The 26,452-nt window shown below is 42.5% G+C and overlaps 1 protein-coding gene across 2 annotated transcripts in view; it reads right to left on the bottom strand.

Annotated features, from left to right (window-relative positions):
- Positions 1–12,923, bottom strand: part of STK24 (serine/threonine kinase 24) — a 68,365-nt gene extending 55,442 nt beyond the window's left edge. The window contains exon 1 of one of the 2 annotated variants that reach the window (XM_068422988.1): positions 12,634–12,923. In XM_068422988.1, coding sequence (XP_068279089.1) covers positions 12,634–12,717 — 84 coding nt within the window. In that variant the 5' untranslated portion in view covers positions 12,718–12,923. Of the gene's footprint in view, positions 1–12,084; positions 12,216–12,633 lie in introns of those variants that run through there. The other variant, XM_068422996.1, reaches the window with a different exon arrangement.
- Positions 12,924–26,452: the final 13,529 nt, after the last annotated feature.

The raw sequence follows: 26,452 nt of genomic DNA, 5'->3' as shown, positions 1-26,452 counted from the left end.
TTTGAACCTTGTTCACATAATGCAGATAAACCTGGATACACACTGTACTAAGATGTTGCAGACAGTGAGCCCTACAAAAACATTAAGGACTGGAGAACTAATGGAAGAAAAATAAAAAAAAACAAAAAAATCCGTCAAGATAATCACGTCTGGCTCTGGAAATCCTTGAGCAGTAAAATTCAGCAGAAGCTGTGGAATTATGCCATAGAAGTATTACAAGTTACTGTATTCTTACACTTTTTCATAGACATCTTCCAGTAACTGCTGTCGAAGACAAAACACAACTAGATAGGCCTATGATCTGACCCATTCAGCCAATAGGTTCTCAAGTTATTTGCATCCAAGTCAGAACTTCAAACACAAATTAAATTTTATAGCATAGTCTATGCATGTTATAGTACAAAATTAAGAACACTTGAAATCAGAGAGGAAGACTTTGAAGGCCACTGCCATTTGAGGAATTGTTTTTGTGGTTTATTCCTCTGCCCCATAACTGCACATCACCACATTTTCTCTTGTGTCTAAACAAGACACTGACACTTCTTTCAACTGATAAAAACAAAAGGTAAAAACAGAGGGAGAAAAGAGAGGCATGACATTGTTTCTGAGATCACTACTACAGGTTTGTTCATTGTTAACATGTGTGATGATTATCTGGTGTTCCTTTCACACAAAAATGTCAACCTCCTACAGAAATTAGTTTCAGAAAATCATAACAGAAACACCAACTACTTCATACATGTTCATCAGAAGCAACTGAGAAGTTTGGACATCTCAGGTTAGGTGCATAATCTATCACATTAAGGAACAAAACAACTTTTATCTTCTACAAGAAGGTGCATCAACTTCTTGCTCAAGCTTTTGTACTACTTACACAAGTAAATCTATTTAATACAGAAACAGGGTACACAAACCATTTATTTTATGACAACAACAGGAGGAAGCTGTAAGTGGTAGCAGTGGGAGACTCTCTCCCTGCGATGGATGGAGATCCCAATCTGCTGACTTCACCTGCTGTCTAGGACAGCTTGGTGCTTGCCAGGGACTCCAATCTAGGACATTTTGGAGAGACTGCTGAGACTTGTTCAGGGCTTGGACTATTACCATGCTATTCTTCCACATCAGGCACCACTGAAATAGCCTGGGGAGACCTGGAGCACAACAAGCATGACTACATGGCCCTGGGGGTAAGGGTCAAGAGCACGGAGGCCCAGGTAGCTTTCTCCTCAGCCCTACTGGTGAAGGGCTCGAGGAATAGTGTACAGATCAGGGATCTGCTTGGAAGAATTCCAGGGGAAACAGTCCTAGAGACAAGAGTGATCAAAGAGAGCTGGTTGATTTTCAAGAATTACCTCCACCAAGTTCAAGAGTGATCCATCTGACATGCAGGAATGCAAGAAAAGAGCTCCTGACTAAACTCAAACATAAAGAATACAATAGGTAGAGGGGCAGGGTCAAGTGACCCAGAAGGAATATAGAGACATTGTCCAAGGACACAGGGATGAGGCTAGGAAATCAGCAGCACAAAGTCCAGCTGAAGGCCAGTCACCTCCCAGAGGCAGATACTGGGGCCAATACTGTTTAGCATCTTCACTCATAACCTGGACAATGGAGCAAAACACAACCTCAACGAGTTTGCCGATGACACAGAACTGGCAGGACTGATTGATACACTAGTTGTCTGTGCTGCCATTCAGGTGGACCTTGGCAGTCTGGAGAAATGGGTCAACAGAAACCTCACGAAATTCAATGAAGGCAAATGCAAAGTCCTGCACCTGTGGAGGAGCAGCACCATACACCAGTACAGCCTGTGGACTGACTGGCTGGCAAGTGGCTTTAAAGAGATGTTCTCAGCACCCAGGTCAACATAACTCAGCAATGTGCCACTGTCGCAAAGAACGCCAACAGTTATCCTGGGCTGCATTAGGAAGAGCATTGTCAAGGGAGGAGATCCTACCCCTCTACTCAGCACTGGTGAGACCACGTCTGCAGTGCTGCATCCAGTTCTGGGCTCCCCAGTACAAGACATGGTCACATTAGAGTGAGACCAGTGAAGGGCCACAAAGATGGTTAAGGATTGGAGCATCAGACATATGAGGGGAGGCTGAGGGAGTGGAGATTGTTTAGCTTGGAGAAGAGAAGTCTGGGGCACTGGAAATCTTATCATGTGTGAATACCTAATGGAAAGGAGTAAAGAAGACAGAGCTAGACTCTTCCCAGTGGTGCCCAGTGGAAGGACAAGATGTGATGGGCACAAACTAAGATACAGGAAATTCCATTTAAACTTCAGAAGAGAAAAAAAAAAAAAAAAAAAAAGAAAAAAACCCAACCTTTCCTACTGTAAGGGTAGTCCAACACTGGAATAGGTTGCCCGGGCAAGTTGTGGATCCTTAGAGGTATTCAAAACTGGATGTGGTCCTGAGCAACCTGCTCTAGCTGACTGCTTTGAGGAGGAGGTAAACTAGATGTACTCCAGAGGTCCCTTCCAATCTCAGCTATTCTGTGATACACTATTTCTATCACACCAAGAGTTATTTTTACTGCTAAATTTACTGCACAAATACACGAATTTCTTTTGAAGAGAGACACCACTGCTGCACATCGTTCCTTTATTTTAAATTAATTTCTATAAAGACCAGAGAACAGAAATCTAGCAGACAAGTTCACACAGGCAATTTTATCAAGTACCCAGAGAACTTCAGGCCTAAAAGCCAGTCAAAGTAAACAGCTGGCACATTTGATGGCATCCTTCTTCACACACATCTCCATTTCAGAAGCAGCACTGCAAAGGTTTTCCTGTATCACCACTTGCAATCTTTCAAAAAAACATCTAAAGCTATTCACCTCAACACAGACCAGTATTAAGCAGCTTTCATTTTTACTTTTACTCCCACAGAACTAGCTGCACAAGTGGCAGCAGTGGAGATACATTGTAAATTTGGTTAAAACGCACAAATTCAAACCATGCAGCCTTCCCACAAGCCTGGGCTATCAAAGCAGCGTCGAGGTAGGAGGAATAAACAAACCAAAAAACCTAAACCACAACTAAAAAAAAAAAAAAAATATCTCCCCAAAACACCCATATAAGATGGTTTCACATCAGGAAAAACTACTACCAGGAACGACAAGCCTCAAATTTTGCTACCCAGCATTTTACCTTTCTCTGAAACTCGTAAGTTTGTGCTTTCAGCAATATTTATACACCACAGATGAATAACTGATACAATACACAAGATTATTTCCTGCAGTTGGTGGGAAACTTAAATAAAACAGAGCCAGTATGCAGAAAATAAATTGCTCAATTTTACTGCATTGTATCAAGCCCTACCTGTGTTTTCAAAGAGCAGTTAACTAACCCAAAAAGACAAAATACATTAAAGTATTTGGATTTATAGTCTGGAACTTTTATCTAAACAAGAAAAAAAAAGAAATTTCAAATAAGCCTTAAAATTTGAACCAAAGGGAGCTCTCAGTTTCATCTATCAATAATAAAGTAAAAGCAGCTGAACTAGGATAGCCACTTTATAATTGTCATGAACAGCAGCAACTGATTCTTATTTTCTATTCAGAAGACTAAGCAGCAAAACATTTAGTGAAAGGTACAAAGACTAGAATGAAAGCACTCATCTGTACTAACGAGCTGTAAAATTAAGATCCAGCTGTTTCACTGAGAATTTGTCAATGATCAAAAAGAACACGCGATTGCTCTTTTCTTTTATTCTTCAAACCTACTCATTCCATATTTCTCACTTTCCATCTCCAATACTATAATTATTCAATTCAGACACACACTACCATAAGGAAATTGCCTTTTTTCTGGGAAAAAAAATGTCAACAGTTGGAGGAATTAGCAATACATTAACTATCATAAAAAGGAACAACTGCCACAAATTCTGCCATGAAACTCCAGTGGGTCGTAATGGGGGGGAGGGGAAGCAAAGAATAAAGCTGTAAAACCTTGCATTTCTCAAACACTTTAAATGTCACGAACAGACAAGGATAAAAACATATAGCATGCATCACCATGGCCTTACTAATACTCATTTGTCACACAGTTCAACTCCCTTGCTCTGATTTCTAACTAGATTGGAACAGGTTTTAAGTGTGTTTCCAGGGGGAATAAAAAAGTTGCCTAAAGTTAGCCTATCATAAAAGTATTCCTCAGCCATTGTATAATCTTCTTTCCACTTCAAGGAAGATGAACTTATCTGAGATTCAGAATACAAAACATTCAGTTCTTTATCAGTAACATGGATATCCAAAGCATGCTCCCGAAGTCCCAGTGAGCTAAGACCATTTTCTGGGTGCAATGTCCCCTAACAAATCACACTTTATTTTTATGATATTTTTCATTCAGATTTTCATTTAGAAAGCTGCTTAGTGTACAACTTTAAGAGTTTAATACCAAAATTAATAGTTACCTAACCATAGCATGCTTTTTACAAGCATTCAGAAAGAATAAAATCCAATCAAATATTTCTGAACAGTTCCTCAGGCTTTTTTTTTTTTTTTAATATAACATCACTAAAAACTTTCATAACCTGTAACTGACTTCCTCCTTTCCATCCATTATGCTTTTAAAATGTAAATCACTGCAAATGAAAATTCTCTCCATGCCTTGAGCACACAACTGAAAACAACAAAGTATCATCAGTAGACATAGCACAGCAGTGAAACCCAAAATGTATTTTAGACACCAAAATAAAGACAGCTAAGGGAAAGGATTCCAATCAATAGTTCTAGAACAATGTCACTCACTTGTTTCCACTTACTAAAAAGATCAAACATAGTAAAAATCACTCTTAACTAGCTAAGCTATTGAAAAAAAAAAAAAAAAAAAAAAAGAAAGTAGTGGCTCTTTGTGGAAATTCCCACCATTAAGACAAATGGCTGAATAAATAATGCTAACAGAGGCATTTAGAAATTCATGTTGCATTAATAGTAATTGAGGAAAAGAAGAAAAAGAATGTTTTAGGATCTACAGCAATCTCATAATTTGAGGGGAGACTCTTCTTACAACCACTCTATCATCTGACAAGAAAATCCAAAGGTATGTCTCTTAAGAAGCTGCCTAACAGTGCAACTAACAATAGCACAGGGGAGTACAAGCATTCCCAAAATTTTCCTGCTTCAAGTCTCACTTTCTATAGATTTACACTGTAGAAGGCTCTTAGTTCTATACTAATGTAGAATCAACACATGGAACAGCCTGTGCACTCTAAATGTTTATTACTCTCAGATCTGTTCTTGTCCACTAAGAGGGAACAATTCCATGCACAGATATTTCCAATAAACAAAGCATTTATTGGCTTATGAAAGCAATTTCACTAAAAAAGACTGTCTATTCAATACACTTCTTCAAAAATAAACTACATTTATCTGATTTTGGAACTATACATCCTGGACATACCCAGGAGTTTGGTTTCAGGTAATATACCAAAGCTTAAAAGAAGCTTGGGAAAACAGACAGATTTTACCGGTATCAACTAACTCATGAAAGCCGTGATCACCTTGTACTGATCGTGGCTCCAGACTCAATGAGGCATACAACCCAAACACATCATCTTAAGTGAGTTAGCAATTTTGTCACAATGAAGTTGCTACATTCACAGTCTAGCCTGTCTGTACCAAAAATATTAGAATATGGAAGCTGAAGACCACCATGAAAACAACTTTTCCCTACAGGGAAAGGGAGATCATTTTAATGATGGTTAGGAAACCCAACAATAAAATTGTTCTGGGACTATTCTCATTCAGTAGAGAGTCATTTTATTATCTTCATGTCTTCTTCTCATGAAAATAAATACTCTCTTCTAGAATTTCTCCCTCTACATCTCAAATTCAGTACATTGAAGTGATGCTTCCTAATGTATCGTCTCTTATTATTTATCAGGTGCATACATATATGTGGAAATTTACCCCAGACTGACAGATGTATATGGCCAAAATCAAAATCCTCAATTTAAAGAGTTTACAAGTAAAAGAGCTTTTGATTATATAGCTGTATCCACACAAATGATTACTTTTAGCCACACACAACACCACTTAATTAAATAGTACACGACCAATGCAGGCAGGTATATCATCACAAAAGCAATAGCCAGGTCAAATTATTCTAGGATGTAATATTTTATATTAGATGCCTTGCTGGCTTTGTTCATCAGTGTTTGGTATATCCCTCCTCACCCTCTCAAGAAAGGAAGCATGAAAAGAATTTAATCAAAATTTTAAAATGTAGCCAAGATACATATATCCATTTCCTATCTCAGAAATACAAAAGATGCCACTATGTTAAAGTTGACATCAAAGCCTTGCACACCACTCATAACACAAGCCCCAGTATTTAAGTGTATTCACTACCTCAGTAATCTTTTGTCTCTCTGGGGAACAAAGATGATATTGACTAAAAGGGCACCTTACTCAAACGTGAAACTGGTGCACAAGACTTGCCACAAGGTACGCCTAGCCTGAGTGGTCCAGAAGGGCACCTGAAAGATACAGTTGCCATATGCAGTATCTATTTACCTGTTCTGGAAGGCCATTGATGGAAATATGTTCTTCCTGTTTAGAGGCTGTTGACACTAATGGTGAGACAACAGGACAGAAAGGTGAATGCTGGCATTCATCACTCAGTAGCTGACAAGGATGACCAACCATCTTGATGTGACTGATACCAGAGCAAAGATCCAAAACTAGATTCTGTAAGCTCAGCCTTTGAAAATTAAGAGTACCTTTTCTCACCCCCTCTACCTCTGTATAAACACCCCACCTTACCTCTACAGAAACATTTAAAATTAAACAGAATTCTAGAAAGCATGTCTAAAAAGCATAGCTCCAAAACCATAGAAGGGCTGAAACAATGTAACACAGAGATTCACAAAAAAATAAGGATTCACTATTGTCAATCCTTATTCCAAAAAGCTGTCCTAATATATCCTTCAGCTATTCATGAAATGATGAGGTCAACCTGAAAAACTAACAGACTGAGTAGCTCGAACTGCTACCCAAAGACAGAGCAGTCTATACATGATGGTTAATTACCAGTTATTTTCCACCTAATAGAATAGGACATGCAAAGGCCACAGAAAGAAAACACAAAGCTTAAAGACTGGGAAAACAGAATTGGAGTCATTTTAACAGTACAGTCTGAGTTAGCAGCACCAGGCATTTAGTAACATTATCCAGCTTCTCCCCGTAACAATGACTTCCTAGGAGGTTAGGTAAAGCACAACACGAAGAAATCACCCATAGTAGCATGTCCAAAGGAAACGAACTCCAACTCCTCCACACATGCTTAATAGCAAGATTTCAGGAAATTTTAATTTTAAAATTAAAGATTTTAATAGCAAGTGTTTGAGGAAAAAAGCTTAGTATCCACATATTCACTAGAAGTTGCTACACATGACTTCCCAATATCAATAATTCCACTGTTGATAAGAGCTGACTTCTCTAAAACAGCTCCATACGTCTATTGCATAGGCCTGACACAGCCTTTGACCTACAGAGCAAGAAGATGCAGAATTAGCTTTCACAAATTAAAACTCTTCTGTCCTTGTACCCAAGGGACTGAGCTTGTAACATGCCACAGAATCATGACACCTATCCCCAGGATGTTTTAAAACAGATTAGTCATTATCATAATGGTCCAAGGATCTGTCAAATAATTAAGTGCTGTAAGTCACTGCAAAGTATTTATCAAACTGTAACTTAAACAGTAACAGCAAGCACAAACTTTCAAAAACACTCAAATTGGGGAAAATTAACGTCCTACACAGAAGCTGCAAATGGAAGGCAGCAGAGGCTACGTGGTCTTTCCAGTGCCTTTGATTTAGCAACCTAATGTTTTGCAATTACCAAAAACAGAGCTCACACATGAAGTAGTTACGACAGTTTATTGTAAAAGCAGAGTAAGTTATAATAGGGAAGACAGTAATACATACAGTGTGTAAGAACAAAAGAACAGCAATGCTGGCTCAGAACAAAGGATCCTCTAGGCCAGAACACTTCTACAGCACTCAAAAGTGAACATTTTGAGAACAGTGCAAGAACAGACAAGTAAATAGCAGTATTTCCCAAAACACTCTGCCAGTCTCCAGCAAACTGACAGTTCAGACACTTTCCGAGTCAGAAATGGTGCCTTTATACTTAACAACCTCTCTTTTCTGTTCATTTGTCAAGTTGCCACTTAAATTTAGTTAAACTTTTAACATTTCTTGAAGCAAGATGGTGTGAATGTCAGTGCTTATTTACATTTTGGATTAAGAACCTGTAGCTCTTGTACTGAAAATAACAATTAAGAATGAATAAAAATAACTTACTGCATAAACACAGTTATTGTTACCAAAAACCTGAAAGGAAGGAAGATAAAGAAAGGTTTTTATCACACAGAAGAGGCTTTGGCTTAAAGATGACGGAATTTTAAAAGCACCTTAGGAATTTTATGAAGCTTACATACGGGCACACCTAAAAATACAAATAAACCTTCTCAGAAAATTATTTTTCTGGGGAGAAAAAGAAAAGGTTCAGGGAATTTAGGGGAGGGTGGGGTTGGTTTTTTTGGTTGTTTTTTCCCCCTTTAGGAGACTGAAACAGGAAAAAGAAGGCGACAGTAACTATTTTTAATCAGTAACTCTGTAGTCCATCCGTATCAGTGTTCATGATTCCACAGAAGTGTATTTGAAACTCCTATTCACCTGAAACTTTCAATTACGTTTACTACGGAAGCACCTAGAATTACAACTACAAGGCATACTTAGATCCATTCAAACTGTGGCACTGTACTGCCTGAACACAGCTAACTCCAAAAAGGCAAACCACCTGTGGGCTTTTCTCACTCCTCTGGGATCTGAAGCTGATGGAGCCATTTATCTTTCCTCAGAAGGCGTTTAAAGTATTTGTATTGTTATTACCATAATATAAGGCTCATGTTAAAATAGGTTAATAAAATCTGTTCTACACAGTTATTTCACACAGACAGAAGCACACAGAAAAGCTAGGGTAAAAAACTGCCTTTCTGGTTCTCCAACTTCAGAAACAAAGAAACATACAAGCAAATCAGATGCAGCTTAGCCCCAAAACTTTTTAAGTGGGGAAAGAGAGGAGAAAGACATTTAATTGCTATTCATTTTAGCATTTTATTGTTAAATATTACCTTAAAACTGGCTGCTGCCACATATCCAACAGCTTCATGTGCCACTGTACTGTGTTCTGCAACTTCATCCCTTAAGATTTTCTCTGCCAGCCTATGTTTCCTGAGCTTTTTGGTCCAACACACTCCTAACACACTTCAAAATACATTACAGTTCACCAAGCATCCTTGCTATAAATTTATTAACTCAGTACTTTATTATTTAAAGTATAGCTTCCATAAAGAAGCTATAGAAGCTTACCACAGCCTTGAAATGCAGGCCAGTCTGCAAATCAAGGTCATACACATTTACTTCAAGCCAGCCTTGTAGAAATCTCATGCATTACAGACAAACAAGCATTCTCCCCTGGCCACTTCTATAACGCATAAAGAAGGAAGACAACATACTCTCAGTTTGGTAATGATGCACCTTCACACCACACGCTCAAACTAGTATCTACACAAAGACCTTAAACCAATGGCAGCATAAACTTTGAGTCCAAACTTATTTGCATGCACAGAAATTTAGGTCAAAACCCAACTCTGTTTTTATTAAGGTTACAACATGCACACTTTGCAGCAGACAGCGAATCTCAGGTTTTGACAACCTTCCAGCACCATCCTACATTTCCTCCACAGTTTTTCATTCCTTTGGCTCACTCTCTACCCACTCACTTTTTTATGCATCACTCTTCAAACATCGATCAGATATGTTGTTCAGAAAGAAATACATTAATTCTTCATTCCTGCTGTATTTACACACTACTATGCTCACACCAAACAGCATTAATAAAGCGTTGTCCCTGTATGTTATTTTTGGGGGTCAAGAAGTTACTGTTGTTCACACTAGGATACTGACTGCTCTCTTGTGTAAGTACAGTAAAAGAATGTAGGAAAAAGCTGCATAACTCGTCACTGATGCTGCTTACACCTTTTGTTGCAGAAGCTGGTAGGTGGGGAAGAGGGATCACACTACAGAAAAAGAAAAGACACTCCCGTGATTTAGGCAGTGTAATTATAACCCAGAGAACTAAGCTCTATTCCTCTCTCTTCTACATAATTAAAAGTCCCAAACCATAAGCTTTGTCTTATTTAAATAGATGTCACACATTATACATACCTTACTCTTTGAACATTTATCTGCAAGTAAAATCAAAGAAAATCATTTATTGAAAACAGACCACTATAAAATTGCTATATATTCTGACAGAATGGAAATGGATATAGACATCTTGAACTGGGTGCAGAAAATTAGCAATTAGTATTCACATTGCTGACAGACCTATCACATTGCTATCTACCTATCAGCAGGTCTTTGGGTGTTTGGGGTTTTTTTACACTGCTAAAGTTCAAACTTGAGAAAGTCTTGTAATAATACAATAAAAATTCATGAGAAAAATAGCTCTGTCCTGAATAAAAAGAGATTTGAAGTAAACTCCCAAATTATGTGGACTAAAAAAATCTCTGAATATCTACACATTTAGTACAGCTAACAGTATTACAAACTAAATAACAAATCAGTTTTTAAAATGCAGGTCCTTAGATCATGCAGTGACACATACAAGCAGTACATACATATTGCTGGAACAATCTTCATTCATTTCGGAGCAGCTACAAATCTGACTTTTTAATTCTAAAGTATTACAGATTCTGTTTCAAAGTAAGTAGATAGTCCTCTTGGTTCTAACACGTTTCAAAAGGATAAAAAATGCAACATGAATCTAGTCCTAGCCAAAGCAAGAAACCCTTACTTCTCTGTCTCTGGCAATCGGCACACTGCTCATATTTGGAAGGTGAACTTGAACACTCAACAGCACTAGCTACAGAGCAATAAATTAATCAGTTCAGAGTGAGGGCCTACATACTCTATTTGGCATCCAGTACTATGTCTAAGCATATCATTCATGCTATGCCTAAGCATGCAATAATTTAAATTCAAATCCCCAGGTTATGCAAAGAAAAAAAGATTCATGAGTTAGAATCCTGACTCATGGGAAAATGAACCAAAGTAAATCAATACCTAAACGAAATGAAGCACAAAAACTTTCAATCCTGGAGATAAATTGAGAAAAACTCTATGTACCATTCATAAGTTTTTCGTTTGGAGGTTGGTGCAGGGAAGTTTCTAATAAGATGTGGGAAACATTAGAATAACAACACGCAGATACCAATGACCTTAATGTTTTTCTGGCAGTAGTTTGCATTTGGACTAAGGGGAGGCGGTGGGGAAGCCGGCTCAGCCACCAGAAAACCACACCAGTTATTTCAAAAACACAGTTACAACACAACCAGCAAATTCCATCCTGTAACAGCAGCAGCTAACTAACTCTTAGAGCCAAACACAACCCCCGAACACCCACCTCAGGTCAGCATTCCCACTAGCCAGCACCACAGAGATGGGCCCTGCAGCATGCGCTGAAGGTCAACATTTTCAGGCCCTGCTTTTACGTATCCTTTCTCTAATCGCGTCTAAACAACGGGACCGAAAATGGCCCATCCAGACACGCTTCGTTTCGTGAATTGAAACATCGAGGAGAGCTACTGGACGGGGAGGGGGACACAAACCACGCATCCCTCCGCCCCGCACACTTGCAGCAAAACAGAGGCTCTTGAGGAAGGAGAGAGGGAGGGAGTCACCAGGCGAGGGACCTCGCTAGGCATTACGCAAAGTGCTGACAGCACGTCTCGTTTCCACGGGTTACGAGATCCCGCTCCCTGCCCCCCAGCCCAGCCCCTGGGGCCGAGTGCGAGTGAAGGGGCGTTTTCTCCCCTCGCCCTGTCCCTCCACCCCAGGGAACCCCCTTACCCACACGCACCGCGCCCCTTCACACCGCTCCCCCCCCATCCCCACTCGCAGGGAGAGGCGGCGAGGGCCCATCCCTCGCTCTCCCCCCACCCACGCCCGCCGCCGGGGGTGCGTGTCCGTGCCCGCCCTTGGGGAGGCGGCTGGTCCTCACCTGCATCCCCGGCAGGCCCGTCTGCACGGGGGAGTGAGCCATGGCGGCGGCAGGGACGTGGGGAGGGAGGGAGCCGGCTCTCCTCAGGCGGCTCCAGGGGACAGGGCTTAGCTCATCTCCACACTCAGACACACACACAGAGTCCTTCTCCTCCTCACCCACCCCCGAGCGAGCAGCGCCTATGCGCCGCTGGTGGGAAAGGGGCCGTCCCAAGCTCGGGCTCTTCAGGCCCCTGTCACGGATGCAACGGCGGCCTCCTCATTCCTCATCCCTCCTCCTCTTCCTCCTCTTCCTCCCCGGCCGCGCGTGCAGGGCGGCCGTTACCGGCGCGGTCGCGCGGGGCCCTGCCGCCGACACGGTGACAAACCGGAGCGGGGAGGAGGGGCGGCAACAGCAGGGCGCGCGCCCCCGCCCCGCCTCTTCCTACCCCGGCTACCTGCACGCGCTCTGCTCCCGGTTCCCCCCGCTCCCATCGGTTAACGGCCGGTGGGGAGAGGCTGAGGGGAGCGGGGAGACGAAGGGCTCCGAGCGCCGCCCGGCCGTACGTACCGCGGGGTACGGACACCCGCCGGTGCGGGCCTGGGTCCCCTGGGCACCTCTGGCGGTGGCGGCTGCCGGGCGCCGGGCTTGCATCGTCCTCGGGGCGGGAGGCGGCGGGGCCCGCACCGGGGCCGCGGCCTTGCGGGTTTCGCCCTTCACCTTCTCGGGGGAGACGGCCCACAGCTCCAGAGCTGCTTCTCCTCTCCCGCAGCCTGGGCGGAGAGCGGCTTCCCGGCTGCCGGTGAGGCAGAGCAGGTGAAGCGAGGCGAGCGTCAGGCTCGGACGCTTAAAGTAAGGAAACCGGGATGAGGCGATAGATGAAGACGGCAGAAACCCTAGACATTTTCTGGTATGTCCTTTTCCTGCCTCCCCTTCCCTCGGACGCTTCAAGAAAGGTCAGGGTAACGCTATCGCCCGGCTGAGGTATAGGGTTTCAGGAAGCACTTGACTTCCTGTCCGAAGTTGCAAAAGCAGTAAACCAAAATGACAGTGGTGTTTTTACAACACTTCCTAAATGGAAGAAGAGTGGGTCAGCAGTCAGGTCTCCCACACACAAAAGAAACCCTGGACCCAGGCAAAACCCTTAAGAGCTTGACAATGTTGTGTTCCCTCTATTTGGCCTATTTGAGCTGAAATTCGAGAGCTCCATCACTATGGAACGCCCTAAGAGTCTCCCCTTTTTTTCCCCACAAAAAAAGCTAAATAGTTTCAAGAGTATTAAAATTATTGAAATCTGTCGGTCAGTGGGTCTGGGATCCACAGGAGAGTGGTTCACTATCTGTTCAACTGAATTAAAGAAAGTGGTGAGCATCCACCGCAGCATAAATTACTTTTCAGTGAGTAATTTACTAGAGAGTTTGTACAAATCTCTTAACTGCAGGAAACACTTCAAAATATAAATGGTCTTATTGATACGTGGTTAGAACTGCCACTGAAGTTTTTCCTGTAGTTATGATATTCTTTGTTGTCTAACATGGGCTGAGCTAATGCTACGTGATCTTGTTTTCCTCAAACTTGTGGAAACATAAATGTACCGAAGATTTCAACACATACACACACACACTGATTGTTTCCCTGAGAAATTAGACTAAATATACCAACTCTTGAGTACAGTGAAACACAGAAAGGATGATGGACAGAAATTGTGTAGCAAATTAAACTATTGCAATTCTTTTATTGGTTGTTCATGAAGGAGTTGCTAGTTTCCTTAATGCTGGAATGGAGTTTAAATTATGAGGTTTTTAACTTCAGAAAATATGAAAATGTTTCTACTGTTTACTAGTATGTAACTCTCTAAGAAATGTAAAAGCTTTCATTTGAGTTTTACCTCAGTTAAAAGTCAAATTAAATAACAATCACAAGAATCGGTATCAAAACTTTCTATTTAGATTGTTTTCTAAAGCATTTTTGCAATCTTCTCTTTTAAAAAAAGTAGAACTTCAGTATCCCCATGGTTGCTCCACTGTTGCAATAAATTTTTTTAGTTTGCTAGGGAGAATATCAATGGGCTACCAGTGAACCTTTTCCTTTTTCCCATGAATACCACTGAGCTTTCGCTACGTCGCATAATACTGAAAATCCTCATTGCGAAAACGTCAGGTTTACCACTGCCTGCGCAGCTTTATTTTTGCCCTTTTCTGTGCCATCATTAGGATACAGATTTTATCAGCTGCTTTACTTTTTCTGCAGTTGGACATTCAGTGCAGAGTGAAAATAAAAAAGGTATAAAACTAAGTTTTATCTTTCGTATTACAAAAGGTATAAAGTTATTATTTTCTGTCCATTAGTATATTCTTTGGGACTTAAATAATTTTCATAAGGAACATATACTTGATTTGCTAGAGTTATGTTTTATCTTGCTAATTCCCTTTCTACATTTAGTTTGTCGATACTCTCTCTCAAAGTGCATAAGCACAAAGAAGTTCCCATGTACTAGCTGCTCTGAAGTAACTTTCCCCATGTAAGCTCCTAGCCTGAGCCCCCTGTGAGGTCTTTCTCTTGCTTGTATGCCATCATTGAGTAAAGATCATGGATTTATTTCATCTTGGGGTTTCAAAGTTCTGCGTTACATGTTCAACAAGGGACTGTGCCTGAAAAATGATTGTTTGAGCCAGTGGAATGAGCTCTATGAGCATGTTTACTTACAAATGCAGGAAAACAAAGTAGAAGATTCAAAACTCCATGTCATAAACCAGATGCCAGTCTAAGTTAAATTCTAGTGAGGTCAGAACAGGTTATTAGAATGTCTAATTTCTGTCAGCTTCTATATTTTATACTGTATTTTATGTTCTGATACACTTCCGGTTTCTCCCCTGGACTTGAAGAAATTTTAACCCAAGTAGTTTTGAATGTCATCTTAAAATAATTAATGTGTTTCTGTTTGCTGTTAGTTTTGTAAATGCTAATCTTTCAGTCTAAACTTCAGCTCCATCCCCACAGACTAAATAACAGAAACCTTGCAAATTTTGCTGTCCTTTTCTCAACCTTTTCTGAGAAAAAACGATTTTGTGTATTATATGCCAAAGAAAGGCTACTCTTGCAGAAATCTTTATTAAAAGTAGAATGATTACACATTATGACAGCCTGCCACCCTAGTACAATGTCAGAGTCTGCAAAAATAAACAATTCTTATCAGTAAGATGATTCCCTGTTATCTTTTTGAAGCCAGATGTTTCCAACCTGCAAAGATTCAACCAATATATTTTATGTGTAGACTTCTCAGTACCTGGTTTGCTTTCAGGTTAAAATGATACTTTGAATATGCAAAGATTTTCTGCTTTGCTGGTTATATATAAGAAAAAAAGTTACAAAAGAAAACTATTACTACATCATTATAATGGCAGTGACTGTGAACTTTTTTTATAAACATTTTCCTTGCTGACCAAGACTGAAATTTCTTCTCAAATGAGCAATGTAAGACCATTGATGTTTTCTAAAAAGAAAGATGTACCAGACACTTAGCTCTTTTAAAGTTTGTAATATACCATCAATAAATAAATATCGCTATTATCTTTCCTTTTTCTACACTTTCTTGACTGATCAATTTCTTAGTAAACTGTTTTAACAAACCATATAAAAATGTGGCATTTCCTCTCTTAAGTGTATATATTAGGTTCCTAGTCTTATCCTTTTTTTTAATTACCCTGTTAATAGCCTGATGGACTATGTACTCAAAATTAAATTCTCAATAGTTTGTCAGTAAGGCTCCATTTTGAATACTGACATTTTAAATGTATGACACTCGCCTGTATCATATAATGCAAAGCAGCTTTAACAAGGCTCTTCACAAATGGACCTTAGATAATTTAAGTGTTCCTGGGGTGAAAGGGGAGGTCCTTACATGGGTCTATAAGTGATGATAGAGAGGAAAGAGAAAATAAAAACATAGTCTAGAAAAAAAGGTACCAGAAAGGGAAGAAAACCGTGATCAAAGATTCAGAAAAAATTCTCTAGATGGAGAAATTAAATGCATGATGACTCCTCAGCATAGGAAAGAGACTTTTTATGAGGGTAGTAGAGTTCTGTAACCCCATGAATGGCCTGGAGAAGATGACTAGGGAGTGACTGCACACTTTTTCTCATAACAAGAGCTATCACACAGAAACTTTAAAATAGAGAAAAGCAGGTAACAACACACATGAATAATGGAGCGCACTGCCATGAGACGTAGTGAGGGTCAAAAAATATTTTATTTTCATATAAAAATTTGACAAATTCATGGAAGAATTGTTTGTACAACAGCAACATGTTAGAAGTAACTTGCTCCTAGCTTCCCAGTGTCAGTCTATAGTCTTTACTAAGACAAATTAAAAAGAGTGTTAAGTTTTGATAAATTAGAGTACTAGAAGAGGAAAAAAAAAAAAAACAGGACTCTGGAGAGCCTGCTAAAGGAGTCATGAAAATCAAAGAGAGAAAGTCAGGCTTTAAGCTTCACATACAGTGTCTGAACAGTGAAAACCCATATCGCCAGATGGGTCCCATCCTTTTCATGTGGTTTTATATTGACATCAGGAACAGAATTTCTTTGAATGAGAAGAAATAAACTATAAGAATCTGCTCTTTTGACTTAGATGAGGACAGGATTAAACCCTCATATTACTGAATTGATATCATAATTATAGCTGAATTGGCACATCACCATTTAGGAACTTTTTTTTAAACTTTGAATAGTAGGTATTTGCATGCTAAAGGTTTATTTACCTACAGTTCAGAAAAAAACCCTATGCATCCATTTCTGAATTGGGTAGAAATGTATGTCTGACACTGAAGATTTTTATTTGGGTTTACTTTGCCCTTGGTTAAATGGGACGTGGCTGAAGGGATTTTGTTCAGTGACGGAGGGTTGGGAGGGAACTTCACTAGAATTTATAAGCTACAAGGCTGGGTATATGGCCTGCTAGTGAGCTATGCAAAAGTGGGAACGGCAGTTGGCTCGTAGTTCACCCTTGTCATTAGCGCTTGTCGCAAAGTGGGATTTCCTCGGCCGGGAAGGATCGTTAATCATAACTGAAGGGAGCTCCATTGAAGAGTACATAGTTATAATACAGGTTGAACTAAGAAGTGTTTTATTCATTTGTATTCCAAAAGAAAAAATACTAATCCTTTCCAATACATAAAACTAGGAGGGCCTTGGGGCATACCACAGATTACCTGTTCTGAATTGTCCCCACGCTGGTGCCTGGGCCTCGGGTACACTCAGAGGCTCTGCAGCCCTTCACCCTCCAGAGCTGGGCTGAAGGGCTGCTCTGAAACCCCAGCGGCAGCCTGCTGGGCAGGAGCGAGGTGGGAAAGGGCTGTGTGAAGCTGTGCTGGAGCCTTCAGCTCTGCCTCATCACTGCAGACTGGCAATCTGAACTCTCAGCAGACCCAGGTGACTGCCCTCAGACCTGCTCTGATCCTCTTGCTTGGGTGCCGTGGGTCTGCACCGGGTGGCTAGCAGTCCTGCCTCGCTGTCACCCTTGGTTCCCTGCTCACCCTGCTGCTCCCTGGCAGGGGGTACTAGCGCCTGGCAAGAGAAATAAGCATGGCTGAACCACATGGGGCCAGGGAGTCACCTTCTGTTGGAACAGCATATGGAGGTGAACCAGCAGTAACTCTGAGCAGCCTTGACCCTCCTGGGAGACTGACTAGTTAACGGAGTCCCTATATCAGGCTCCTCCTCATCCCTTCCCTACAGCTGCGCAAGATATAAAAGGCTTATTCCCCAGGCTGCTCTCCATATCTTTTTTCTTGCGCTTCGTAAATGACTCACTGGCTGTTCCACTCTCTTGCTACACTCTCCATCAAGAATTTTACAATCAAGATTTAAAATGGTCTGCCTGACTCTTTATGGTCAGAGACTGCTTATGAGGTCCTGAACCAAACCTGCCTTTGAGATACAGGAATTTACACTGTCCATCAGTTCTTTGGAAACATTTTTTAGCACTAAATATATTTTAAAAAAAAATCCTACCTATGTCCAGCTGCCTTGGCTCATCTGTGGAAGAATAAGTCCCTGCTTGAGCAGACCTCTCAGAAAGTAGAGCAGAAAGGACTGAGCACTGTTTTGAAATGAGAACCCGTAGTCAGGATGACTCAGTGTGCAGAAATGAACTATATCTGTGGGTTTTCATCCACTGATTTAGCTGTTTCATATTTATAAAGTTTGCCCAGAAAGCCTCTTTTCTGTAAGGCCTTGTTAAGGATATTTACAACACCCATATGCTGACATTCTTCTACTGTGCTAAAGGAGAAACGCACATTTCCCTGTTCATAACAAAAAATACCCTTGTGTTGTCCAGGACTGACGTTTTCCCTGCCTTCAATTGTGTTTGCTCTACAGGATTAATTTTTAGTGTGATTTCAGACTCTGTGGGGATCATACCCCTACAAAACATTGTCTTTTTCTGTGTTTCCACCAAAATTTGAGAATTTAGATTTTAAGTTTTTGGTGGAAAGCGAGTCCCTTCTTCAAAGCTCATGCCGGAGTCTTTCTTCCTCTCGACATGCCATGGGTGACCCTGCAGCCATGTATTTACGCCAGCCAAGGAAGCTTACGTAGCTTTGAAAGCACACAGATTGCCTTCCACAGCTAGACTTGGCTGTGCATTTAAGTTCTGGTTCAACAAGCCATCTTGTCAGAAGATGGTTTTGGCTATTACAGAAGCGGAGTTTGATGTTCAAACAATGACATTCTGCTTTAGGTCTTGTGAACGCTGAAGGGAAAAACTTGGCTATTAGGTTTTTATGCTCCCCAGAGAAAAATCCAGTATTTTGCTATGTTTGTATAAAACATGCTGTTGTATATCTATTTTGATTCCTGCAGCGATGTAATTCATATTGTTCATAGATGATTGCAGGTTTTTGAGATTGTTATTAATAGGAGAAAACTTTCTTGTAGTACTGAGAATCATAATGGATAAGCCAGGATGAGGCAGGAAATGGAAGAAGCGTCTCGAGTGTTGTATGCCCTTTATTAATAAAGAGCAGTATGTAAGTGCCTGAAAGTATTTTGGTATTCCAGGCGGACAATTAAAATGAGATGGGGACCTAGAGCTCATTAAGAAACATGAGATTGATTATACTGCACTGTGCCTCTGCCCCTGAAGAGCATCATTTCATTAAATCTTGCTTTTTATAAACTTTTCTCTTACCCTCTTGTCACATAAACCAAACATAAGCGAACAAAAGAAAACATCTTCTCTATCTTCTTCTCACATTTCACATTTTATAAATGGAGACATCAGTTCTTATCTCAGATTAACGTCTGTGTACACAGCCGACTAGCAAAATCTCCAGGCTAAATGGATCCATTAAGGGTGACCCTGTAATCGTGATGAGATGCTCTAACCTATAACTATGTCCCTAGACAGTCCATGTCATCACAGATCTAAAATGTTTGCTTGCAGGCTACAGTCGTCCCAGCAGAAAAAGTTGCGCTATATCTCATTGGTAACTGATAAGTAGTGGTGTTACAATCAACTGCAGTATTTCACTATTTTAATTCAAGAATTATCGCATTTTACTCTTCCTTAATCTCGTTATATACCAGAAGCTACCTGTAAAATCTTGTGTTGACAGAAGTGTATTGTATTCTTCCGCTGAACACAAAAACGTATGGATTCCTGCAAGTTTCAGTTGTCAGTCTAGACTGTTGGTAACAAATGAAAATCATTGCAATGTGATGGGTTTTTTTTTAGGGTACGGCTTCATGTTGCGCTTAATCCAATTTAACTGCGGTCTGCTGCCGAAGTGCTGATCCTGCTCTTCCTTTCTCCCAGCCCTGGCTCCCATCCTTGCATTAGCAATCACGTGCCCACATGGTGATTTGGGTCAGTTCACTGATGCCACGGGAAACGCATCCGCATCCTGCTGGATTAGTCTCCTGTGGCAGCAGTTTCTGGGTGTCACACAGCAGGGACACCATGTGTGTGGGAGGGAGGGAGACCAGTGCATCCTATTTACTGGTAGCCCGCAGTTAGTTCAGATGAGGTAGAAGGTGAAACTCCATCCAGAGTGTCCTGTATGGAGTGGGATGGCAGCTCCAGGTCTTTCATACCACAAAATCCACCTTCTCAGCTTGCAGCAGTGAACGTTCCCGCCCATGGTTTAAGCCCAGAGCTGCATATCCAGAGAGGTCGGTCTTTGCAGAGCAGGTTCAGAAGCAAACAGTGGATGGATGACTTCACTGCCACGACCGATACTAAACCTCTTTGCTAGGTAATCACAGACCCTCAGTACTTAGGAACACCAACCTTCAGTCTTCCCAGCCCCAAAATTTAAAATCCAAGAGCGAAAAGCCAGAAATCACAAATATCCCAAAACTGTGAGTTTGTTATTTTGGGAAGGTTTCTATCAGGAAAAAGCTGTTTTCCAACATTTGAATCTACCATCATCCCCACTAAGTATGTGTGTGGGACAGTTACAGCCTGTAATAACTGTGCCCCCACAAAAATGCAGGTCCTATGTATGTGCCCTCCCACCCTCCCCATCATTCCCATCCCACAGCCTTCTAAAACTAGTTACCCAGTAAGTTCCTGTAGTGCTTGCGGTGCTCCGACATGCTCCAGCCATCCTACACCTTCTCCTGCAGACCTCCTTTCATTCACAAAAATCTGCTGCCGCCTCCCACTTGCACCAGCCCTTTGGCAAGATCCCAAAGCCTTGCGCTCCTTTGGCTTCTGCAGTTGCCTGCTCGGTTTTCCTCCCATCTTTTTCAAGAGAGCAGGCTTCCTGGGGATTTTGGACTGAGCATACTCGTCTTCCAGCTGAGATAGTGGGTACCTAATGCTTTACCTGCAAAGAAGAACAGATTTTGATGCTCCACATGAGCACCGGTGTTCTTCCCTGCTCAAAAGCGAATTTACAGGGGGGAGTTACAGGCTGTAGGCTCATATTAACACTGCAACAGAGTAGCAGAGCTGCGCAGACTTCCCATCCTACTGTCTCCTGATAGGGGAGGGATTTGTCTCAGCACTGTAGCTGCTTGTAGAAATGACCAGAGGGAGCTGCAGGAGGCCACAAATCTACATTTACTTTCTGATGAGGCTTAAGTGAGAAATACACAGATATGCCCCTGAATCTGCTACCAAGAATTATCTGTACTGACTCTGTATCTTCTGAATACAGCAAGAAATACAGAGACAACCCTGCTAGACACTTTGTCTACAGACTTACTTCTGCTAAATGCAAACTTCTGCTACACTCAGTGTGCAGAACTCAGCTAGACAGTCTGTTCTTCCCGGATCAGCTTCTGGTTGAAGAATATGCGGTATCTTAATACCGCAATTGTCTTACACATCTACTGTCAGTTCTACTCATTCTGCCTCTTGCACCTAGAATATATCCTGCCCCCAACTGCACCTTCCTCCCAAACTCAGTGGAAATCGTGACCTTCCCCGCCCTTCTCTTGAGAAGCTCTCCAGTGCCAACGCACCACTCGCTTGGATCAGATATGGAAAGCTGCTGTAGTTATGTGCACTGTGGGGCTCAGGCAAAGCATACTGGTATCAGTGGAAAGATTCTCATCAACTTCACTGAACTTTTAATTTCTGCTGTTTGTAGGTAGTCCATAGGCTCCTCAGCCCATGGCACATCTTCCTTTCTCACTTGTGTAGAGGCTGACACTACAGCCACTGACTTATTTCCATGAGCAGTTCTCTCAAAGAATATAATGCAGTTCTATGCTTGCATTTATTTGTATTTATGAAAGTAAAATAAAATTTTCTAATCTGTTCCTTATTACAGCTCAAGGTTTTACCATGTGCTTTTATGTCACTCTTCCAGCAGAAACACAAGACCATGTAGTTATGTTCTGGCTGTTAAACAAAGAAAGAAGCACTTTCAAAATATGTGTATCTGTGATTTTTATACACGTAAAGTGTTTATACTTAACAATTTGGGTATTTAACTGACTTCTGTACAGATTGTTTTTAAAGCATTTCAGTTCACCTTTAAAATTAAATTCCAAGAAGTCCATGTGAGGATGAGGGTGCATCACCATGAGGGGTTTTAACTGCTCAAAGACTGCCCCTCCCAGCAACCACCTCCTTCTTCAGCACTGGCATCGTTTCATATTAACTTCATCTGAGCTGGAAACCACACCTCTCCCCTACAGCAATCCTGAGCTGAAGTTTCCTCATAGGGCAGAACCGTGGAGGACAGAGGATGGAGGAGCAGCTCTGGGGAGAGAGATCAAGGTGTGGCAGCCCTTGCATACATGTCCTTGACCCCAACCTGAAGATCTGGTTAGAAGTGCCTCGGGAGTTGCCATCCAGTGACTCTCCTAACTCCTTCCATCCCAAAGCTTTGACACCCAGCATCCCAAACTCTCCCATATCAGCGCTTCCCAAACTATTTCAGCATGCAATGCCAGGGCAATCCAAATCTCTCCTCCTAGCAGAACTGCCTCCCAAACCTTTCCCATCCAAGTCACAACTCACTGCTAATCCCTTCTGCTTTGAAGACCTCCCCAAGGCCAGTTGTCTCAGGGCCTGTCCAGACCCTGCTCACAATCCTCCCAGTGCTTGCAGCAGCAGCACTTGCAGCTATGGAGGCTTCTTGGTGCCCTCCCAAGGACTATAACAGTCCTATACCCAAAGCTCTTTCGGAAGCATGTCCGAGCTTGACCCTAAATTTTGCAGGATAGATCAAAAACTTGCTTCTGTATATGCTTGAGAAGACATCAGTGTGAAAAAAGCAGTATTTAGGAGAGATCTAAAACTGAATGTCATTCGGGAATGAGATGCTCTTCCAGCAAACTCCCTTACTGGACTGCATCTGGCTGGCATGGCCTCACCAAGTGCTGTCTCAGAGAGTTGGGGCCCCTATCAAATGTGGTGATTGTGGCTTTCTTTTTAAAGACAGGGGCTGGGCTGGGTGGTTGTACAACAGATTAACAGCTTGGGAAGTCACCCAGGAGGCAGGAATCTGAAATCAGTGCACCATTAATCTGTCAGGACCTAGTGTAGATTCAGCTCAAATTCTGTACCCACTTAAAAATGCTCTTTTAAGAGGGGGGGCGGGGAGGGTGGATTTGCTGAGGACCTCAGGCTGTTGCTTACGTCAGGCTTTTTATCTGTATTAATATTACCTAGAATCTGCAGTCACAGACTGGCACTTCGTTGCAAAAAGCCCTATCTGGGCAAAGCAAATCAATCCCTCCTGTTGTGCAAGCTGCCTCAAGGCAGGTCAGAGATGGCTCAGGGCTTCTCTGATTCCTGCTGGTTCTGCCAAGCTCCCTGAGCTGGGAATAGGTGGCACAGAGCAGCACCTTGGGTCTGTCTCCCACAGCTGGCGTGGCAGCAAGTTAGGAAAGGGAGCAAGTTCATCAGCTGTGTGCAGTGCATAGAGGCACTGGGGCAGCCATCTGCTCTGAAGCTGATGTAGTGGAGAAATGATGATTCACACTTGCAATGAATGCATGAAATAAAGACCCAAAACCAAAAACCAAACAAATTAAAAAAAAAACAAACCCCAGCCTGGGTTTCTGTAGCTCAAACAGGAACGTGATGGTGACTGACCGCAGCCTGGTCCCAAACAGGGGGAGGAGATGGTCTGCAACAGTAACTTCTTGCCCTGCTGTGGCACAGAATAGCATCACTATTAGCCTCGTATTCCTGCTCCCTGCAGAGCAGCAGAAGCCCCGGGTGCAAAGGTAGAGGACATGGAGGTCCTTCTCCCTGCCCCCATTTCCATGCTCAGTTTCTCAAGTGCAGTCCCACCCCCCGCCCCATCCCCATGCCCCCCCCCATCGCCAAGTTCTGCATTCAGCCAGGCCCTGCCAGCATGGGACATCCCAAGCTCTAACTTCAATAAACTCATGCCCCCTGTCAGCCCTTAAGGCCGGGCAGGCTGTTAAACAGACAACAGACACTCTCTATTAACCCCTTCCTTCCCCAGAGGGGAAAAGAGAAAAGGGAGAGAGACTTACAGGTTGGAAACTAAAAACAGTCTTAATAAACAGTAAACAATGGACTAGATACAAAACCAGTCTTGAGCTCCCCCCGATGATGATCGCATCACCACTGACGCTGCAGGGCAGGCTTTGGGGAGTCCCGAACTCAGCAGCAGACGGAACTGGGTTCAGGAACACACAATTAGGATCAGAGGCAGGAGAACAGGCAGAGTCCTTCCCAGACACCAGCCACAGAGGAAGAGAGCGAGACCCTTATGGTCCCTCAGGTTTAAAGTGAGTATGACGTGGATGGGATGGGATACTCCACTGGTCAGGTTCGGGTCACTTGTCCTGTCTGCTCCTCCCCGCAGGTGCAACATTTTTATGGCCCCTCACTTGTGGAACAAAGAGACACAACAGGGACCCTGGTTTCCATGCCAACAAGGACATGTCATCAACTTCAGGAAGTACAGTGACTTAGAAGAAACTTAACTGAAAGGTCTGTCCTAGTCCAAACCAGGACATTCCACCCCTTATTCCATACCATTTACGTCATACTCAGGTCACTACTGCTTTTTCTTCGTTTTCAAATATATAAAGATATCACTAGTCTATGATTGCAGGTTTCCATCTGTCATAGCAGCGTCTCAGGGCAGGAGAGATGGTATGAAATTTGTTGTGGTTCATGGCCACGGGTTGCAGGTTAAAGATGTCAGCCTAGAGGAGGTTCCTGTATGCCACTTGATGAAGCTAGCTCCAGTCTCATCACCACTGCGTTAACCTGAAAAATACTTCTTGAACCCTGTTATACGGTGATTAACATCATAACAGTTCAAAATTGAGCATTCTCACCCAGAGTTAGGTCCCCTTGAGGCACACATTGGACTTCACCATCCTCCAGCATCACCCACCAAGTACATCCAGGCCCCTGAGCAAAAGTAATCCCACAGTGAAGTTCGAGCACGTCTGGCACGGCAGCACTTAGTGGTGGCGTACTTCATTTAGGCCATGATAGTCCACTGTTAATCTCCATTCTCCATTAGGCTTCAACACTGGTGGCATAGGACTGTTAAACGGTGAGTGAGTCTTGCTGATCACTCCTTGATTTTTCTAGCTGTCAAATCAGCATATGAATGACGATCAGGGAGTCTTGGCTGGTACGATATTGTTGTCGGTGCACTGTGGTGTTAGCAATTGGCTTCAGTTGTTCTCCAACCCTCAGCAGCCCTACAACAGAAGGATCCTCTGAGAGGCCAGGCAAGGTAGACAGCTGTTTAATGTCCTCAGTTTCTACAGCTGCTATACCAAATGCCCACCGATACCCTTTTGGGTCCTTAAAATACCTTCTCCTGAGATAGTCTATGCCAAGGACACACGGAGGGAGCATCTGGGCCAGTCACATGCGGTGCTTTTCCCATTCATTACCAGTTAGGCTCACTTCAGCCTCCAATACAGATAACTCTTGGGATCCCCCCGTCACTCCAGAAATGCTGATGGATTCTGTCCCTTTATGATTCGGTGGCATTAGGGTGCACTGTGCACCAGTGTCTACCAGGGCTCTATACCTTTGTGGTTCTGACGTGCCAGGCCATCGAATCCACACAGTCCAATAAACTCTGTTCTTCTCCTCCACCTGGCTGGAGGGAGGGCCCCTCTAATCCTTCTTCCCGGAAAAACTCTCTCTTGTATTTGTTTGACCTTGCAACTCACATACTCATGCCCATAGGGCAGCAGTAGGTTTTCCATCCCATCTCCTCATTTCCTCTCCCTGGTCACACAGGGAAAGCCACAGATCACCTCGTGACATGTTCCATCTCTTTTGGGCCGGTCATGTGGGAGGGTGTCTTCTCTTGTTGGCTGCGTTGCGGGACCGTGCAGGTGGAGAGTAGAGTCTATTCTCTACCTCAGACAGTCTGTCAAACAGGCCCTCAAATTTGTGCTCATATTGCTCACTCAGTTTTCCCAGAGCCGAGAAGGAGGCCTGTACAAGAGCAGGAAGACTGTCTTCGTACCACTGTGTTTTGTTGGCCACATCGTCCACAGTTGGTATCTCTCCATCTCCTCCCCAGACCAATATTGACAATGCATGTGCATATGTTGATGGGGCACTCTGCACGAACTTCCGCAACATAGGTCAGTTGCATGGCATTTCATCAGGGTCTACAATTGTTTGTGGGTCACTATAAATCATCTCTCGCACAGCCAGTTCTCTCAGGTACTGAATACCTTTTTCCATGGTGTTCCATTTACTTGGGTGGCATACAATATCATCCTTAAAAGGATACCCGTTCTTTACAGCTGACAAGACTCGACTCCAGAGGTTGAGAGTGTTTGCCTTTTTTCCAAGCGCCTTATCAATGCCCCTTTCTCTGGCCAGGGGTCTGAACTGCTCGGCTTCTCTACCCTCCAAGTCCACAACATCATCCCTGTTATCCCAGCATCAGAGTAACCAGG

The sequence above is a fragment of the Nyctibius grandis genome, chromosome 2 (genome assembly GCF_013368605.1).
Source record: "Nyctibius grandis isolate bNycGra1 chromosome 2, bNycGra1.pri, whole genome shotgun sequence".
Lineage (NCBI taxonomy): Eukaryota > Metazoa > Chordata > Aves > Nyctibiiformes > Nyctibiidae > Nyctibius > Nyctibius grandis.
The sequence above is the reverse complement of the archived record's forward strand: the minus strand, read 5'-3'. Positions and strand labels throughout refer to the sequence as shown.